This window comes from Sarcophilus harrisii, chromosome 5 (assembly GCF_902635505.1).
Source record: "Sarcophilus harrisii chromosome 5, mSarHar1.11, whole genome shotgun sequence".
In the NCBI taxonomy this organism is placed as follows: Eukaryota; Metazoa; Chordata; class Mammalia; order Dasyuromorphia; family Dasyuridae; genus Sarcophilus; species Sarcophilus harrisii.
The window spans coordinates 107699508-107720731 of record NC_045430.1 but is presented as its reverse complement, the minus strand read 5'-3'; the positions used below and the strand labels follow the sequence as shown (position 1 = coordinate 107720731).

Here is a 21224-nt window from a genome sequence, read left to right as displayed (position 1 = left end):
ATATGTTAAGTTACTATGAAAATGGCTTCAGAAAACTCAGATCTCACTACTAGGAAACTGTACTGTACTCTGGGATGTGAACCCAAGGGAGGTAGATATTGGCAGAAGGATTGGGGTCAGGGATCGCTATACATAAAAATTAATCTGTGAATTTTCAGTGATCCTGTGCCCATAGCTGATCTCTCCACCCAAGGTGTTCTTAAGGCAATAGGAATTCCTCCCTTCCTTCTTTCTCTATATACACTCATTACCAGAAAAAGTCTAATATTTATAAAATCCTTCCTGTGAGGCAATTAAACAACTCCCTAAGAAAAAATCCCCAGGACCAGATGGATTTACATGTGAATTTTACCAAACATTTAAAGAACAATTGGCCCCAATGCTATATAAATTATTTGATAAAATAGGGAATGAAGGAGTCCTACCAAATTCCTTCTATGACACAGACATGGTACTGATACCTAAACCAGGTAGGCTGAAAACAGAGAAAGAAAATTATAGACCAATCTCCCTAATGAATATTGATGCTAAAATCTTAAATAAGATATTAGCAAAAAGACTACAGAAAATCATCTCCAAGATAATACACTATGATCAAGTAGGATTTATACCAGGAATGCAGGGCTGGTTCAATATTAGGAAAACTATCAATATAATTGGCCATGTTAATAACCAAATTAACAAAAACCATATGATCATCTCAATAGATGCAGAAAAAGCATTTGATAAAATCCAACATCCATTCCTATTAAAAACACTTGAGAGTATAGGAATAAATGGACTTTTCCTTAAAATAATCAGCAGCATCTATTTAAAACCATCAGTAAGCATCATATGTAATGGAGACAAACTGCAACCATTCCCAATAAGATCTGGAGTGAAACAAGGTTGCCCACTATCACCGTTACTATTTAATATTGTATTAGAAACGCTAGCTATAGCAATAAGAGCTGAGAAAGAGATTAAAGGAATAAGAATAGGCAATGAGGAAGCCAAATTATCACTCTTTGCCGATGACATGATGGTATACTTAGAGAACCCCAGAGATTCTGCTAAAAAGTTATTAGAAATAATCCACAACTTTAGCAAAGTTGCTGGTTATAAAATAAACCCACATAAGTCATCAGCATTCTTATATATCACTAACAAAATCCAACAGTCAGAGTTACAAAGAGAAATTCCATTTAAAGTAACTACTGATAATATAAAATATTTAGGAATCTATCTGCCAAGGGAAAATCAGAAACTTTATGAGCAAAATTACAGACCACTTTTCACACAAATTAAGTCTGATCTAACCAATTGGAAAAATATTAAATGCTCTTGGATAGGGCGAGCAAATATAATAAAGATGACAATATTACCTAAACTAATCTATTTATTTAGCGCTATACCAATCAGACTCCCAAAAAACTATTTTAATGACCTAGAAAAAATAACAACAAAGTTCATATGGAAAAACAAAAGGTCAAGAATTTCAAGGGAATTAATGAAAAAAAAATCAAATGATGGTGGCTTAGCTGTACCAGATCTAAAATTATATTATAGAGCAGCAGTTACCAAAACTATTTGGTATTGGCTAAGGAATAGATTAGTTGATCAGTGGAATAGATTAGGTTCAAGGGATAAAACAGTCAACAAATATAGCAACCTAGTCTTTGACAAACCCAAAGATCCCAGCTTTTGGGATAAGAACTTACTGTTTGATAAAAATTGCTGGGAAAATTGGAAACTAATATGGCAGAAACTAGGCATTGATCCATACTTAACGCCGTACACCAAGATAAGGTCAAAATGGGTTCATGACCTAGGCATAAAGAATGAAATTATTAATAAATTAGAGGAACATAGGATAGTTTACCTCTCAGACCTGTGGAAGGGGAAGGTCTTTATGACCAAAGCAGAACTAGAGATCATTACTGATCACAAAATAGAAAATTTCGATTATACCAAACTGAAAAGTTTTTGTACAAACAAAACTAATGCAGACAAGATTAGAAGGGAAGCAATAAACTGGGAAAATATTTTTACAGTCAAAGGTTCTGATAAAGGCCTCATTTCCAAAATATATAGAGAATTAACTCTAATTTATAAAAAATCAAGCCATTCTCCAATTGAAAAATGGTCAAAGGATATGAACAGACAATTCTCAGATGAAGAAATTGAAACTATTTCTAGTCATATGAAAAGATGCTCCAAGTCATTATTAATCAGAGAAATGCAAATTAAGACAACTCTAAGATACCACTACACACCTGTCAGATTGGCTAAGATGACAGGAAAAAATAATGATGATTGTTGGAGGGGATGCGGGAAAACTGGGACATTGATGCATTGTTGGTGGAGTTGTGAACGAATCCAACCATTTTGGAGAGTAGTTTGGAACTATGCTCAAAAAGTTATCAAACTGTGCATACCCTTTGATCCAGCAGTGTTACTACTGGGATTATATCCCAAAGAGATTATAAAGAAGGGAAAGGGACCTGTATGTGCACGAATGTTTGTGGCAGCCCTTTTTGTAGTGGCTAGAAACTGGAAACTGAATGGATGTCCATCAGTTGGAGAATGGCTGAATAAATTGTGGTATATGAAAATTATGGAATATTACTGTTCTGTAAGAAATGACCAACAGGATGATTTCAGAAAGGCCTGGAGAGACTTACACGAACTGATGCTGAGTGAAACGAGCAGGACCAGGAGATCATTATATACTTCAACAACAATACTAGATGATGACCAGTTCTGATGGATCAGGCCATCCTCAGCAACGAGATCAACCAAATCATTTCTAATGGAGCAGTAATGAACTGAACTAGCTATACCCAGAAAAAGAACTCTGGGAGATGACTAAAAACCATTACATTGAATTCCCAGTCCCTATATTTATGCACACCTGCATCTTTGATTTCCTTCACAAGCTAATTGTACAATAATTCAGAGTCTGATTCTTTTTGTACAGCAAAATAATGTTTTGGTCATGTATACTTATTGTGTATCTAAGTTATATTTTAATATATTTAACATCTACTGGTCATCCTTCCATTTAGGGGAGGGGGTGGGGGGGGTAAGAGGTGAAAAATTGGAACAAGAGGTTTGGCAATTGTTAATGCTGTAAAGTTACCCATGTATATATCCTGTAAATTAAAGGCTATTAAATAAAAAAAATAAAAAAATAAAAAAATAAAATCCTTCCTGTGGTCCAGATATGACATATTTTAGATGTGAGAGCTCCCATTCCTATAGCACTTAAGGTTTACAAAGCACTTTCTGTGGAATAATCTTGATCAGCAGTGCTAATACTATTGTTCCCATTTTACAATTAAGAAAACTGACATGTAAAGAGATGATCTTACTTACTTACACATCATCATAAAGTTAGGAAAACTCAGAAACAGGATTCAGACCTAATGTTCTTGACACCAAATTCAAAATTCTTTCCCCTATGCCATTAAGTCAACTGCTATATTCAGTCAGATCTATCGCTAAATGTTTCGAGATCCACAGAAGATGGGAAAGAAATAGAAGTTTTTAAGTTTTTAAAGTTTCACTGAGAGTTCTTAAAGGTTTTAAAGATTCACTGGAAAGTAAAATTCAGAAACTTTCCCTTCTGACACCATCTAATAATCTCTATCCAGAGATTATTATCTCTGATAATAATTGCAATTACACAATTGTAAAAGCTTACTTTATGCAATAATAGCAACTAATACTTATATAGGACCTACAATGTGCCAGACATTGTGCTGGGTGCTTTACTATTATTATCTCATTTGATCCATATAATAACCATAGGGAGTGGGTAATATTATGAATCCCATTTAACAAATGAAGAAACTGAGGAAAATAGGATTAAGTGGCTTGCTCAGGATCACATCACCTATATGAGTCATGCAGGTCTTCCTAACACAGGTTCAGCACTCCATCCCTAGGCCACCTAAATGCCTGATTATGTGAAATTATGTGCAATTAAAACCTCCTATTCCTTCTAGCTACAAATGAAAATCATTTATTAGCACCCCACATAAAATTTCACTTTGTCCCTTTCCATGATGAAAAAATGATACCTACCTTTATAGAAATAACTGAACAACTCTGCTCAAAGATTGAAGCACCCTTTTCCCACTGGTTTTCTTGCTTTTTCTATGTATTTTTTTTTGGCAACATGACTAAAATGGAACATGACCACATATACAACTGATATATTGTTTGCCTTCTCAGTGGGTAGGAAAGGAACAAGATGGAAAAAAAGAATATGGATCTCAAGATTTTTAAAATTAATATTTTTTAAATTTTACATAATTGGGAATGTTTAATAAAATAAATAAATATATATGTGTGTATGTATATATAACATACACACACACACACATATATATATTTAAAGCATTTGTTATTTTGTCTAAGTAATATGCATCTACTTTACCAAAGTTTACAGAGTTTGGGATCATCCTTGTTCAAGAAGATTCTCTTTCCCTGTGAAAAGCGTCGGCCTTCCAACTCACATACAGGACAGTCCATAGGATCAATACAGGTCTGTAACAGTTCATCCAGGATCTTTCCTGCCCAAAACACCAATTAATTTATTAGAAGTGTGTTAACCAATATTAACCCCAAACTAAGAGTAAAAATCCTAAACTCAAACTCTGGAGCCTATTCTTGCCTCTTCCAATGATTAGCTGAGAATACTGAGAATACATAAAGCTCATCTGCTTTATTTCGTGGGGCTTGTGTTTCCCTTTCTGCAGAATAGGAAGAACAGTAAATAAAAGGCTATTAAAAAAAAAAAAAAAAAGAATAGGAAGAACAAACTTCAGTCTAGTACCTTGTGCCTTAGGACAAATAAAATTCTAATTATAAATCCCTATAACTTTTCAGAAGAATGATGCTACATAATCTAAGAATAAAAGGCAAGATATGGGCAAATGAAGCATAAAACCTCTAATATGCTCAAAGGTCTTACTGAAATGAATAATTAGATCTGCTATTAACTTTATAAGATGAGATATGTGAAAAAGAGCCTAAAATAAGAGATTTGGAGCTGAAAGGGAACTTAAAGGTCATCTATCAACTCTACCATCATTTGATACTTGAAGATTTTAAGTGGACTTGCCCAAGGTCATATAGGTAGTGATAGAGACAGAGCTTGAAACTGGGTTCTCTGACTTTAAATCTAGTCTGACATTCTAAAGTAAAATAAGAAGAACAGCTGAGAATACTTAATATATAGAAATGGGCCCAGCCTACCATATTTAGATTCCTTGGCAAAGGATGGTCCCAGGAAAAACAGGCTACATAAGGCTATCCCACATGGAAGGCTAGCCTACTCCTCTAATCTAGTACCCATTCAGGGGTTCCATGATGGGGTAATTACCTGGAGGGCAGTGTATGTGACATCCTTCCACGCACTGCACCGGACATGAAAGTGGCTCAGGGTGCTGACATGTGATGGGACAGGCAGAAGCACAGCTATTATAGCGCCATTCACACTCATGCCCGTTTTCTCGCTGATTCTTCTCTTCACAACTTTGTGCTGTTTAAAAGAGAAGAAATTCACAAATATGATTCTTAAAAAACCATGAACCATAGGGTGATGCTATAGTGAACTTCATGACTTACGGCACAATGTGTCAGTCCTCCAGTTCACCACTGTACCATGCTGGGCACACACGTGGGCATAGGCAGCAATGGCATCACAGAAGCAGGCACAGTCCCCAATGGATTCACAGGAACAGGTGTCGTATATGCAAATATCCAGGTAAGGCTCTGGATCCACCTACAGAAGATGTCAAATTTGTACAAAATGGGTGGAGAGCAGTAGAGAAGCATGACCCATGGTTCTATCCTGTGGCCTTTCTTACCAGGGATTCCCTTCCAGTGAAACAATTGTTGCTGATACCTTCATCCCTATCATCCCCCTAAAAAAATCCCTTTAGGATATAAATGTATGATGATATGAGTCTTTCCAATGAAGATCCATCGGGCCTTGAGACAAACAGGGCAGAAAAACAGGTCTAGAACTGGAGAACAAATGTGATCCAATGATTAAAGGAATATAGATATGCAAAAAATCCCCATTTTTGAATCTGGGGGATGGTGTTGAATCAAGCAGAATTTCTCATAAGATCTACATCTGAAACACCAGATCTTTATGGATCTATCTGTCTAAAGCACATTTTTTCTACATTTACACACTAGCAATTGTCTTTCTCCTTTCCCCACAGTTCCTCTTTTCCTTTGCTTTTCTGATTTTAAAATTGACAAAGGTATCAAGGAAGCACAGGCCATCAAAATACACCAAGAAGGTCTTCATGATCCACTGAACAAGAATTATAGGTCTAGAACTTACCATAAGGTTAATGCTGATAGCTCATATTGATATCTCTTCATAGTTTGCAAAATGCTTTCCTCACAACAAATATTATCATCTCCATCTTAAAGATGAAAAAACTAATATTCTGGGGGGGGAATCAGAAAATTTGCCCAAAGTCACATAGCTACCAAGTATTGGAACCTAACTTTAAACCTAGGTATTTTGACTTTATCTCCAGTATTCATTCTACTATATCACAGGATGAATTTTTGGTCCACTTCCAGCCCAGATGGAGTCATGAAAGTCCCTTCTCTCCTGAGTGGTACATTAGAAAGAATATTGGATTTTTAATCTGGGACTATGGGTTATACTGAGTGATGTGATGGAATCAGCTTGAACAGAATGATGCTATTTGGGGCAGCCAGATGGTACAATGAATAGAGCACCAGCTCTAAAGTCAGAAGGACTGGAGTTTAAATCTGACTTCACACACTTAACACTTACTATCTGTGCGACTCTGGGCAAGTCACTTAATTCCATTGGCAAAACCCCCAAAAAACTCACATCAAAATGATGCTGATTCTATTTTTGGTGTGAATGTTTATACCTAGAAAATCAATCAATACTACAAATCAAGGGTTGATTTATTGTTTTGTTGTATACTTTAAAAAGTAATGGAGAAAAATTATGCAGAAAAATTATGCAGATTAAACTTAAAAGTATGTCCTATATGCATTCCATTTTTCCAGGTAGCCATTTGTTTAACATTTACCAGCACACTTCTGGTTCTATTCCAGGCTGATCTATCTGCCTACTACTGCAAATGAAATAGTCTATGTAAAATCACTTTACAAACCATAAAGGATTATAGAAATATTAACAATTTGTATCATTAGCTGTGTGACCTTAAATAAGACACTTTCTTCTTTATGTCTCACCTTCCTTATCTCTAAAATGTAACAACCCTAACATTTGTTCCTAAAGATAATATATCATATAACTGCACTTAACCTCTTAATACTCTAAGTAAACTCTTTCAGGTATGAATTCCTAACATGGAGTCCATGAACCAGTTTTTATAGAAATATTTTGATAATTGTATTCTGATATAATTTATTTCCTTTGTAATCTTATGTATTTTATTTTATGCATTTAAAAACATTCTGAGAAAGGATCCATAGGCTTCTCTAGATTGTTAAAAAAAAAAAAAAAGGGTCAATAACACACAAAAAAAGTAAGAGTCCCTGCCCTAAGACTATAATTTTCAGAGCAGATAATAATTTTTATTGATAGAGGGAATTTCCTAACCAGGAACTCCCTTTACTCATTGTTCCAGATACTTCTACCCCACTTACTTAAAAAAAAAAAAAAGTTCTTTTAGGTTTTAAATTTATGATGGTATGGGTCTTTCCAACAAAGATATACTGGGCCATGAAATAACCTAAATGATTCAATGATGTGGATAGACTGATATAGCAGCTAGAACAGAGTCCTGATTTCCTTCAGCCTTTTTCATGGCATTTGATCTAGTCCCACCTATAATCCTAATCAAGAAGACAGAGCTTTCTGTAAAGCAAAAGACTATTTGGAATCTTATAGTATATAAGCCTTCTCCTAAGACTGAGAAGTATGATAAAAGAAATTAGGGATTGGATTAATATTATAATAATAACTGGTATTTGTGTAGTACTTTAAAGCAAAGCACTTTACATATTAATTAATTTGATACTTACAACAACCTTGGGACATATTGCAGATGAGGAAACTGAGGTAGTTAACTTATCCAGTCTCACACAGCTATTAAGCTTTTAAGGTAGATTCAAACTCAGGTTTTCCTAACTGCTGGCCTACAACCCTAATCCCTGGGATACTCACTGTTCCATCCAACCCTCCAAAGTTGTACCCAAAAAGGAAAATTGCTACTACAGTTAACTTTGCTTTGAGAATTCCGTGGTACATCTTGAAATAAGTGGAATTATTCTAAATCTTGGTGATTCTGGTTTAGAATAGACTAGCAGAGGCTTAAAAGGAGATAGAGATTAAAGAGATTTGGGAAGGGAAAGAGCAGAAGATGATGGACAGCAATTGGTCTTCTGAAATTTGAAGGAAGAGATTTAAATCCTGAAATTTATTCTGAATCCAAAGGAAAAGTCTAGATTCGGCTAAGAAAATGAGAACTAAGCAATTATTGTACAAGTAAACACTTCTGGTTAATTATATCTCTCTTTCCTCATGAATGGGTTGGATCATCTCAGAAAGGATGAGTCTACTCTTCTCTGTATTCCCACATGGAGAAACATGAGATGTGGATGGAGAAAGGGACCTGGCTCTTGGCATTCAGGATATTCTAAGGACAGAAGTCAGGACTTGAACTCCCCACTTTGAAGTACTCAGGTCATTGTTCTGCCTTTACAATTCCTCTGCCTCAAGTTACCTCCCCCAGGTACTTACCAATTTGTTGCATTCCCGGAAGGTATCACTAGTCAGGATCCTACATGAGGAGTCCACCATTGTCTGCTTCATGATATTGTTTTGGCAGTTGGCAGGGGCATCATCCAGCAGTGCCTGGGGGACATTGAGGAAGAAGACAAAGAAAATTGGCTGAGCTCAGCCCAGACTGGAGGGATACAGTCTGTTTCTTCCTTCTGCCATCACCTCAATCCTTTCCCATCAGCATCCCACCTTCTACCCCTAAGATGAGAATCAGGGAGGAAGAAAAAGAAGCAGGCTTCCCTGAGCTCAGCCAACAAAAGCAAGTGCTACTCACTCCGCTGGTGTCAGCACACTGTGGGTTCACTTTCCAAGAATTCCCAAAGTCCACTGGACCCATCTCCAGCTGCAGGCTGCTGCTGGTGAACTCATTGTTCTGGTTGCCATCAAAATTCCCACATAGACCGCACACTCTCTCCTGGCAAAACAAGAGTTAACAAGGACACTGAGACTCTTTCCAACAGTGAGATGACTGAGGCTGGTTCCAATGATCTAGTGATAGAGAGAGCCATCTATTCCCAGAGATAGGACTATGGGAATTGAGGGTGGATCACAACAGAGAATTCTCACTCTTTTTGTTGTTATTTGCTTGCATTTTGTTTTCTTTCTCATTTTTTCCCTTTTTGATCTGATTTTTTCTTATGCAACAAGATAATTATATAAATATAGATATATATATTGGATTTAACATGTATTTTAACATGTATACATATATTGGATTATTTGCCATCTAAGGGAGGGGGTGAGGGAAAAGAGGGAAAAATTTGGAACACAAGGTTTTGCAAGGGTCAATGTTGAAAAATTATCCATAAACGTGTTTTGAAAATAAAAAGCTTTAATTAAAGAAAAAAGCAAGGACACTGAAAGAAACACTTTTTGGAAATGCTGAGTAGGTTTGTGAAACAATAAATAAGGTATGGCTGAAGAGAGAAGAAACAGAGATCCAGGAACCATACTTTCCTCAGGGGCAGTGGGGAAAACATTGGGCCTGGAATCAGGAAGACTCATCTTCCTAGATTCAAGTCACTTACTAGCTGTATGACCCTGAGCAAGTTACTTGACACTGTGTACTTCAATTTCCTTATCTGTAAAATGAACTGGAGAAGGAATAGTGAACCGCTCTAGTATCTTTGCCAAAAAAAAAACAAAAAAAACTCCAAGTACAGTCATAAAGAGTTGGAACTGAAATGATTCAACAAGAGACAAGAGTCCTCTCTTAAGTGAATGCCATTAAAAGTTAGGAAAAGTAAGAGAGCTTATTCACCAAATTCTACAACTGGAAAAGTTACAAATAATCTGGAGAAACCAATATATTTTGCATCTGCATATTCACATCTCATCCATGGCTCTAATTGGCTTCTCTAACTGGAGGTCAAGGCCATGGATTCTAGGGGTTCGATTTAAGGAAGGGGCTTAGCATAGTCTTCTTCCCATTTATTACTAACTACATTGCTCTCAGAGTTCTTCAAACTTCTGCATCATATCCCCACATCAGATACCTTCCTCCAAACTTCCCTCCCCAGCCCCTGCTTTTCAGCTGTCATTATTTATGTGTTCTCTTCCCTTAGTGAACTGTAAGCTCCCAAAAGGCAGGAATTCTCTTTGTTTTATTTGCATTTCTATCTCCAGAGCTTAGCAGAATGTCTAGCTCATAGTAAACATTTAATAAATGTCGACTGACTGTCTGTCAGTAGATAAAGAAGTTGGGGTTTAGAAGTGATGTGCCTCAAGTCTTACAACTTGAGAAGCAGAGCAGGGTCTTAAACACAGGTCTCCTGACTTGACATCAGTTTATTTCCCATTACCCCACATTGTCTGCCTTACTAAAGAGATTTAACTTCTACCAGACCTGGGCCAACATTGACCATGAAATCTCCAGTGTGACAGTTTATCATGTCTACTGAAGGAGTAGACAGAGGTGGGCGATTTGTGGGTAAGTAAGGAGAATAGGAAAGGCATTTATTTGTTTAGTAGTGATAACACTTTATAATTATGTTTTCATTTGATCAAAAACTGACTTAGCAGTATTTTGAACTAAGCTTTGTAGAATGGCTTATCCATACTCCATTCACTTCTGTGTTCCACATCTCAAAAGGAACATTGATAAAACTACAGTATATCCAAAAAGTCTCAAAGCCATGAAGTCTAGGACAAAAAGAATTTTCCATAAATCTAATATACTCAAAGACTAACAAATCAATAATGTTGGTCAGTTATTTTTAAGTTGTGTCCAACTTTTCATGACCCCATTTAAAATTTTCTTGGTAAAGATACTATAATAATTTGCCATTTCCTTCTCCAGCTCTTTTTTCATATGAGGAAACTGAGGCAAAATGAGGAAAAAGAGAAAGAAAGAGAAAGAAAGAAAGAAAGAAAGAAAGAAAGAAAGAAAGAAAGAAAGAAAGAAAGAAAGAAAGAAAGAAAGAAAGGAAGGAAGGAAGGAAGGAAGGAAGGAAGGAAGGAAGGAAGGAAGGAAGGAAGGAAGGAAGGAAGGAAGGAAGGAAGGAAGGAAGACTAATCTTCCCTCTTACCAGAAGAGTTCAAGCATCAGTCAGAAATGTTGCAGAAAAGATTTTTATTTGGGGGGAGGGTGTGAGACATTGGACTAAATGAGCTCTGTATTCCTTTACAACACTGATTCGGTGATTCTATGAATGTGGGTGGATCACATACCCACAGTCAAAGAAAGACCAAATGAATAATGGGAAAGGGAAATAGGAAACAGAAAAATGAGAGCCACTTACTTGATATGTTTGTTTCAGAATAACAGAAATTCCCATGTTCTTATCCCATATAAGAGAGATCCCTTTGCCTAGTAACAGGATGTAATAGCGACCTGACTCCACCATCTCAAAATGAGTCTCATCTTTCAAACGCTTTTTCACATTCACCTGAAAGAGAAAATGGGTAGTGAGATGAGGATATTGTATTCTTTTCCAAAGTTTCAGAGAACCAACCAATTCTTCCTCAAAGTTGTTAGTCCTTTGCCTTCAGAACAATGATTGTCCTTCCCATATGTACCCCATGTTCATTCAGAAAACAAAAGTGGAAATGGTGAGAATCTGAATCATAACATGAAAGATTCAGGAAAAATAATTGAAGGGGTAATCTTATCACTACCATGACAAAAAGGAACCTTTATAAATACATACTGTTTGAATGCATACAGCCCCTTAAACAGGTTCTAATGGGATGCTGATACCATTAACTGGCAAGTAAGTAGAAAACATATCAACCCACAACATAGTTGTATTAGTCTGCCTACTTTTCCCAAATTTTCTCAAATTGCCCAAATGTTGTGCCAATAATGTATCTAATGGGAAGGAGCAATGGCCTGGGAAAATACATGATAATATATGAATTATCTTTAATAGAGAACATACCTAAAGGAAACTTCCACCCTGGGACCCTGCTCTTATAATTGGTGGCTGCCTCTCTTAAAAACTATTTCAAGAAAGCCCCATCCATACTTCATTTTACCTCATTTTCTCTGCCATCCATTTATGATTGTACACATACTTTTTTCTCCTTACTCCTCCCCTAGTTGCTGAACCAAGAACCAGAATCAAATCAAGTCTGCCATTGTCTATAAATGAAGTATATCATCTTTCCTTTAAGGCTACAGTAACTTCCCAAAAACGGCTCTTTCTATAATAGGTGTTGCTCCCCCTACTAAAATATAAGCTCTTGAGGACTATAATTGTCTTTGCTTTCAAATTTCCATCTCCAGTACTCAGCACAGTGCATAATAAATCCTAACTATATCCCAGAGCAGAGCCTAATATTTTTTCACTCACATCTTAGTGCCCCAAATAGAGATATTTCCCCTCCTTTTTGTCCATATTTGATTTTCTTGATTTAACTTTCTTGTCTTATTGTAATAGTCTAAATTTCTAGCACTCCACCAAGTAATAAGAGTGACAGTGAGAATTCCTATATCTTGTATCCTGATCTTTCTGGGAAAGCTTCAAAGTGTAAGGATGAATTAATACTAGTCATAATTACTTCATTCTGTTTTGGAAGAATATACTGTTAGTTATTTCTTTGAATGATTATCTATCTACTGCAGAGCTTCTTTTTCTTGTTTTGTATCATGAACCCCTTCAGAAATCAGATGAAGCTTATAATCTACTCAGAAAAATATTCTGCTACCTACATTCATAATTGAAAGAAATTCTAAATATGTTAGAGGTTAATGCAAATAAAGATTTTTTCCATCCATTTCCATTCTGAAATCTATCAACAGACCCATTTGTCTATAGATCCAAAATTAAGATACTTTAGACTACTGTGTAGAGTCTGTATGTGTAGCTTGTGAAAATGGATTATTCTCACTGCTTCTACTTCTGTTGCCTTTAAAACTCTGGTAATGTGACTTTTGAATCTACTTTAAATACTTTCCCCAAAACTAACAAGATTTTTATTAATTATTCCATCCAGTGACCTTTTCTCAACCCTCATCCTTCCTGACTTTTTTGTAGCTGTTGCCACTGATAACTACCTTCCTTCTAGATATTCTTTTCTCACTGACTTCTGATACTACACTCTAGTAATTCCCATTTCTTGTCTCTTGCTAGATGGAAGAGTAGATAGAACACTGGACCTGAAGTCTAGAAAATGTAAATCTGGCCTCAGATATTTACTAACTGTAGGACCCAGGTAAGTTACTTAGCTTCTCCTTGCCTCTGTTTCCTTATCTGTAAAATGGGGATAATGATGGCAACTATTTCCCAGAATTGTTGTTAGGTTAAACTCAATTTCATGTTTGTACAGCATTCTACAAACTATATAGATTCTAGGCTATTATTTCTTGTATATTAGCACAGTTGTTCCCCATAGCTCTGTCCTGGTTCCTCTTCACACCTATCTCTGTGATCTTTCCTTTAGGTCCTCATCTGCTCCCTTGTGTTCATTTATTATAAATGGACTACGCAAGTTACAAAGTGAGTTCTAATTTTTCTCTTAACTCCATAGTGTCACATTTAATCATTTGTTAAATCTCATCAATTCTACCTCTACAATCCCTCAGATATCCTGAGATTGGGATAGCAGTCACTAGAAATTGAAATCAGAGGAAACACAATCATAATCACAGCAACTTTCCAAAAATGCCTTTTTCTGGCTGGAATAGGGGCTCTCTACTCCCTACTTTCCATTTCCCCATTAGGCTATAATGATTGAAACTGTTTTGTCTTTTTGTCTTTGTATCTCTAGAGCCTGGCACAATCCTTGGCACATCAATCAGTTTATTGAGTCATTTTTCAGTTGTATCTGACTCTTCATGACCCCCTTTAGGGTTTTCTTGGCAGAGATACTGGAGTTCTCATTTCCTTCTCCAGCTTGTTTTGCAGATGAGGAACTGAGGCAAACAGGGCTAAGTGATTTGCCCAGAGTTACAAAGCCCATGTTTGAGGACAGATTTGAGTTCAGGAAGATGGGTCTTCAGATGGAAGACTAGGGCTTTATCCAGTGTGCCTTTATCCCCCCCAGTGTCTTATCTGAAGTGTCTTTATCCACCTAGATGCCCCATCTATCTATTTATCCATCAAGCACAATAATGTAAAGGGCAAAAACACTGAAAGACTTCGGTGAAGTTTCCAATCTTGACTTCAAAGCATTTCTTTATGGTAAAACATGCTTTTTGCAGCTTAGCAGAATTCATTTTTGAAGAGGACCAATGACATCACAGGGGATATCTTGACTCAAGGGTGAATTCATATGAGGCAGAGTTGCATAGTCATCAGCCTCTTTATGACTTCCAAATTCAGTGGCAGGACAAAAGTCAAAACGATGGGCAATGACCTAGGATACAGTGAATGTCCTTGGCAACTTCAATGTCTGACCAAATTCTAAGTGCTCCACAGTGCCTTTAACTGCACCATTGGAACCAACTGTTCTCATCCTCCCATTCCTCCAGGGGAAGTCTTCACATGTTTGACAATTCTAAGACCTGTCAGTTGCCCTCAACCTGGTTTAGCCCATATACTGGGACAGTTTTATTAGGCTGTTTTCATTATGCATGTTATACCTTCTTGGAGCCACAGGTAACATTTGGGTGAAAGGAAGATACCAAAAATGAATAAGAAGCCTTGAAAAGGACTCAGCAAGTCTTCACACCAAAGGTACTGGTTCTCCTGAATACCCCATACGTCCTCCTTACCTTAGAAGACTTGAACATTTGCACTTTTGTTCTATTAGCAACACCATACTTTAATCAAGGTCATTAGCCCAAATCTAATAAGACAATAATCTTGTAGCAAATAGAGAACTCAAGTTTATCAAATTTCTTTTGTTCAAGAAAACTAAAGTCAGACTAGTAATGAATAAATGTTTCTTGAGATCATAGATCTCAAACCTAAAGGAACTTCAGAAATCATTTGGTCCAAACCCTTCATTTATAATGCTAAGTGATTTGCTCAAGACCACAAAAGTAGTAAGTAATTAAGGTTTTCTATTCCAAAATCACTTTGGGAATAGATTAAATATTAAAAAGATTAAAGATTACTTCAGTAAAAGTATTAAAGATTAAAGAGCAAAAGATTTAAAAAATCAAAGGAGAAAGGGATGAGCTTGATACCTACCTCCCCATCAAACAGTTCGATCTCTCCATCCTCAAACAGAATGGTGACCCGCTTACTGCACTTCACTGAGGAAAAACTGCAGTCTTCATTCTCCACCAAGATACGAAAGGTTCCAGGATTGTTGCCACAGTGGTCCTAGAAAGGGTGGGAAATAATAAAACCTCAAGTCCCAGGAGCATTTTATGGTTTGTAAAGCACTTCCCTCACAACAGTGCTATGAGGTAAGTGCAAGTATACCTCCATATTACAGATGAAGAAACTGAGAGGAAGAGACATTGAGTAATTTGCCCAGGTAGCTAGTAAATATTGGAATGAGAATTTGAACCAAAGTTTGCTAATTTTGAACTCCAGTGCCATTTTCACTATGTTGAATTGGAAAAAGTATCCATCTTCCTCTTAGTTCTCTTTTGACTATAAATCAGAAAAGTCACATGCATATTTCTGAGGTCTTTAAAAATGGTAACAGGAGTGTGTGTGTATGTGTGTGTGTGTGTGTGTGTGTGTGTGTGTGTGTATGGGGAGTTAGTGAAGACTAATATGCTTTGGTGTGATCCACAGACCTCTAAAATATTAATACAAGCTTGTGCAATAAAGGAGTAGAGTGTATTATTTGGTTGATACAGCTGGGTGTTTTTTTTTTTTTTTTTAATGATGTCTACCAAAAGAACAGCTAGACGATATAGTAAATAGAGCGCAAAGTCTGGAATCAGGAAGACATCTCCCTGAGTTCAAATCTGTCCTCGGATACTTACTAGTTGTATGACACACAACTAGTGACCCTGAGCAAAAAACTTAACCTTTTTGCCTCAGTTTCCTCCTCTGTAAAATGAACTGGAGAAATAGCAAATCACTCCAGTATCTTTGCCAAGAAAACCCCAAATGACATCACAAAGAGAAGGATATAATCAAAAAGGAACTGAATAACAACTAAACCAAAAGGTACCTTTGATAAGTACCTATTAACACAGTATCTTGAATCAACTACCTTTCTTAGGTATGAATTATTTCAGTTTTGGAGACTGAGGTTGATTTGTGGTACTTCCTTCAGACCATCTCAATATTACTTCTGCTTCCAAGGACAAAAGCATTGAGTCCAAATTTGTTGAAAATTTCTTGAGAAAAAAATTTTCCCACTCTAGTTATAATGAAGCCTACTATAACTCCATGGTTACCTAAGATTCACAGGAACTTAGATCAAGGTCAGAGTAAAAGGAGAGGTTATTGATAATCACTTGCTAGAAGATTGATTTATGTACTTCATTCAGACCATCTCAATATTACTTCTGCTTCCAAGGACAAAAGCAGTGAGAGCAAATTTGTTGAAAGCTTCTTGAGAAAAAAATTATCCACTCTAGTTATAATGAAACCTGCTATACCTTCTGATTACCTAAGTAAGACTCACAGGAACTTACCTCAAAGTCAAAGGAAAAGGAAAAGTTATCAATCCTCACTCACTCACTAACTAGATAAGGCTTCTAGAGTTCTTCTCACTTCATTAGGCAATATTAGCCTTTCTCCTCTACAGCTCCCATCTCTCCTTCTCCATGACCTCCCCCCCACCCCAATTATACTGTATTGAAAAGGAAATTTTTGGAAGAACCAAAAAAATCTTGGGATAGAAACAACTTCCTGAGGTCACCTCATATATCCCTCTGCATTCACAATGGATTATATCAAATCATTTGGAGAAAAAGAAAGCATCTTCCCAAGAAAACGTCAAATAGGTTCTAGTTTACCTTCCTTGAAATGTTATTGTTGTTCAATTATTTCAGTCATATCTAACTCTTCGCAACCTCATTTGTGGTTCTTTACTTGGCAAAGGTACTGAGGATTTCCATTTCCTTTTCCAGCTCATTTTACAGATGGGGAAATTGAGGCAAAAAGGGTTAAGTGACCTGTGTAGGGTCACACAGCTAGTAAGTAACTAAGGTTGGATCGAAATAGCAAGCATTATTATCCATCTTTTCAGATGAGTAAACAGAAACTCATTAAGAATAAGAAGCTTACCTATGTTCCCACAGGTGATATCAGAGCTACAATTCGAGTCCATGTCCTCTGCAAGTTAAATGTTCTTTCCAACATGCTACAAAGCCTCTCAAGGTTCCCTTCTCAATAGAAGGGATATGGACCTATACAAACTGGACCTCAGACTCTTTCTCTATAGAAAGCATCTAATGATCCTACATGAAAAGCCCTAAAATTACAGAAAACACCCGCCTCTCAAACCATACCCCCAAACCGATATTCCTCTTTCAACCCCAGTTCTTACCTGCACAAGAATATACTGACATTTGCCTGGGAATGTGTATTTGAGGCCATCAAAAGTCAGGTAATGGGCCATACCAATCACTGAGCAGGTAGCATCACACACCGTTTCTGTACAGTCCCACCTTCTATTCCGGCACACACTTGGGAGAAGAGAGAAAAAAGAGGCCGCTCAGTGGGGAGAAAAGCAGCATGGCAGAGGGGAGAGAGCACTGGACCAAGAACCAAGTCTTTGTTCAAATCACATCTCTGACATTCGCCAGCTACAAGATCACACCTGAGTCCATTCAACTTCTGTGACCTTCATTTTCCTCATCTGTAAAACAGAGCTAATAATTCTGTGGCCAGCCCAATAACCATGAGGTTATTGTAAGGAAAAATCTTCTAGACAGGAAGGGACATCAGGAGCCATATTGTTCAACCCCTCTCCCATTTTACAGATGGAGAAACTGAAATCCAAAGTAGTTGTGACTTGCCCAATGTCATTTTTGTAGTAAATATCAAAATTCTTTGCCTTCAGAGTTAATACCTTTTCTACTCCACTTTAAAGGGATGTGTAAATTATTATTTCAGTAGAATATAAGCTTTTTTAATATGGGGATAGTCATTTTTCATTTTTGTGTTCATACTCCTAGCACAGTGCCTTGTATTAGATTGCTCAGTGCATAGAGAATTGGGCCTGATGTCAGGAAGATCTGACCTCAGATACTTATTAGCTATGTAACTCTGGGCAAGTCATTTAATTTCTTTCAGCCTCTGTTTCCTCATCAGTAAAAGGAATAATAATAATAAAACCTTTCAGAGTTATTGTGAGGATAAAATTTAGATAATAGTTGTAAAGTATGTTGTGAGCAGAAATGTTATGTAAATGCTACCTAATATTAAATGAGTATGTAATTATTTAGTTAATTAATTATTTAATTAAATGTTCTTTGATTATCTGAATTGATGGACAAAGAAAGTGATCTGTAGCTTATAACAAATAGTTTGTATAGATGATTTCATCTGGTTTTTTTAACATGGCACACAGTCAAGAGAGAGGCAGAAGTCAAAGGCTTGCTGAAGAAGAAACTGAGGCATTCCATAAGGAAGACTTGTGCAAGATCACTTAGTCAGGAAGGTGAGAAAATTGTAACAGTCAAAACCCTCCATCCCATTATAAATAAAGGGCCCTACAAGGGTCTGGAAGCATAACAGTGCAAATCAAGGGGTTGGAGTAGCTCCCAGTGCAAGGTGGCAAAACACTGCTGTCTCAGGTAAAGGACCTTTAAGAGACAATCCTCATTTTTCTGATAATATAAACACTTCTCTTTGTTATCACACCCTCTCTTATTTCAACCATCAGTATGTTCCCTACTTAGCCCCTCCATTTGATTCCTCATTATAACCCAGCTGCTTTCTCAAATCATAATTTGGAGGATAGCCTCACATCTTTTGCTCAGATTCTGTAATTTGTTCCTAATAATCAGAGCTTGTGAGCCTTCTCATCCAGCAGTGAGTAGGAATTACTTAGCTATTTATTACTACTATTACTTAAAAGGCTCAATCACAGCCTTGATGAAACAAGCTCTACAAGCCACTCTGGACCTAAAATGAAAAAATAAATGGAGGCAAAGCAGAAATTTTCTTAGCAACACAAATGACCAAAGAAAGACTGAAAAACATGAGCCCACAATCTCAAAATTTTATACCTGAATATTAGACATCTAGTCCCACATCTTTATTCTGAAGAACAAAAAAAGAAAATTACTTTCTCAGGGACATTCAGCTAGTACATAGTAGAGACTAATAGAGTCAAGTTCTCTGACTGCTTCCCCTAAATCACATATTTTTCCATTACAAAGTCATGTGTGAACTTTTTCAGGAAGATGGAAACAGCTAAGGAGTAGAGCTAGATTTGTCATCTGAAAGATGGGGCTTTGCATCCTTCTCCAGACACTTACTAATTGAGTGTTACTGGACAAGTCAATTAACCTCTCCAGATGGAGAGGTTTCCTCCTCTGTACCTCAGTTTCCTCATCTGTACAATAAGATGGTTGAATGTGATGGCCTCTAAGGTCCCTTGCAGCTCTATCATGCAGACCCTGAGTATAATGGTATCAATAGCTTTAAAACCAAAAGGATTAAAGCAATTTCTCCCAGCCTAGACTAGCCCCTGTAAATTTAACGAATATCAGAAAGACTTCAGGTCTAGAAAAAAAAAGGGAAAAAACTTCAAATTGGAGTCCCAGCCCTCTCTGGGCCATCTCCCCATTGATGTTTAACACACTCCAGAAGCTGACAATGAAATGTATACAAGTGGAGATGAGAGAAACTTCAGAGAAGAAAGAGTGATAGCTCTCCTAAGGAATTATTCAATGTCCCTTTCTTGAGCCCAAAGCTCTCCAGAGGGAAGGCCTTTCATCATGTACTTATGGAATGGAAGGTTAAGGAGAACAGTGAAAGGGACAAAGGACTGGAAGTCGGAACACCTGGCTTCTATTCCCAGTTTGGTCATAAACTTGACGGTTCATTGTTGAGCAAATCATTTAACTTGCCTTAACCTCTATATCCCTGCAGACATCATAACTCTTAGGACAATGCTCAAGAGATCAAGCATGCAAGAACCCTGATGACAATGACTCTTCAATACTTCAAGGATATATGACTTCATCACCTATCATTTCTGCATCAACGATGCAGAAATATCCACCCTTAAGCAGAGAATCTTGTCACCAAGAACCTTTATCTTCCAGAATCTCTCCCTCGAGTGATGGGTCTCTCTAAGCTTATGTCAGTGGACAGGAATTGCACCAAGGCCAGATAGACCTCAGGCCTTTGCAGATTGGAAAGACCCGATAGAGTTTACGCTCCTCCTGCATAGATTTAGAGAGTCTAGGATTACCTCCACATCACAATAATAGATATTTAGGCCAGATGCCTTTTGATGTCCTTCCAAACCGGGGATAAAGAAGGCCCTAAACGAGCACAGCCCCCACTGTTTGCTTGGCTGATGCAAATCCTTCATATGGAGGAGGCTAGGGAGTTTTCGTCTGGGAGAATCAGGATCATGAATAAGGAAAGTACACCAGGAAGACTGGGGAGCAAGTGTAGACCTTCTGGAGATGGCTCTGGTTGGCTAAACATGTGGAAGAGAGGAAGCTCATTGACTGGCTGGGGATGCATCCAAAAGTTGAATGCTTCAGCGACTTCTTCTTTGGCTTCCTTTGCTCTTGGGGACACCCAGGGAAGGGAAGAGAGTCTGTGACCTTGACCTTGGAAGTTTAGATAGATAGGAAGACAGAAATCTGGACATCAGAATCCAGACCAAAGACTGTGGTCAAAACCCAGTCATCAATATCCCCCTGGAGCAATGGTATAACCTTTAAGTTGATATTTGGGAATCTTAGCCCAACAGCAGCCAAAACAAGAACTCCTCCAATAGAGACACTACCTTTGGATAGATATTTGAAAGGATCAAAGCTGTGTGTGAATTGAGCTAAGTTTTATACTGACTCCCCAAAGATGGAGGGGAAAGGGATCTAGGAGAGAGTGTGTCCTTGAGTTATTAGGGGAAGTTTTTTTTATTATTATTATTA

General features: G+C 37.1%; 1 protein-coding gene across 2 annotated transcripts in view; it reads right to left on the bottom strand.

Moving 5' to 3' along the window:
- The window catches only part of VWF (von Willebrand factor), a 198937-nt gene that overhangs the window by 76924 nt on the left and 100789 nt on the right, over positions 1–21224 (bottom strand). For both annotated transcript variants that reach the window (XM_023504571.2, XM_031938302.1), the window contains 8 exons: positions 17651–17789; positions 15382–15516; positions 11545–11691; positions 9078–9218; positions 8762–8875; positions 5617–5773; positions 5372–5530; positions 4424–4559 (listed from right to left, as the gene is read on the bottom strand). In XM_023504571.2, coding sequence (XP_023360339.1) covers positions 4424–4559; positions 5372–5530; positions 5617–5773; positions 8762–8875; positions 9078–9218; positions 11545–11691; positions 15382–15516; positions 17651–17789 — 1128 coding nt within the window. The remainder of the gene's footprint in view (positions 1–4423; positions 4560–5371; positions 5531–5616; positions 5774–8761; positions 8876–9077; positions 9219–11544; positions 11692–15381; positions 15517–17650; positions 17790–21224) is intronic.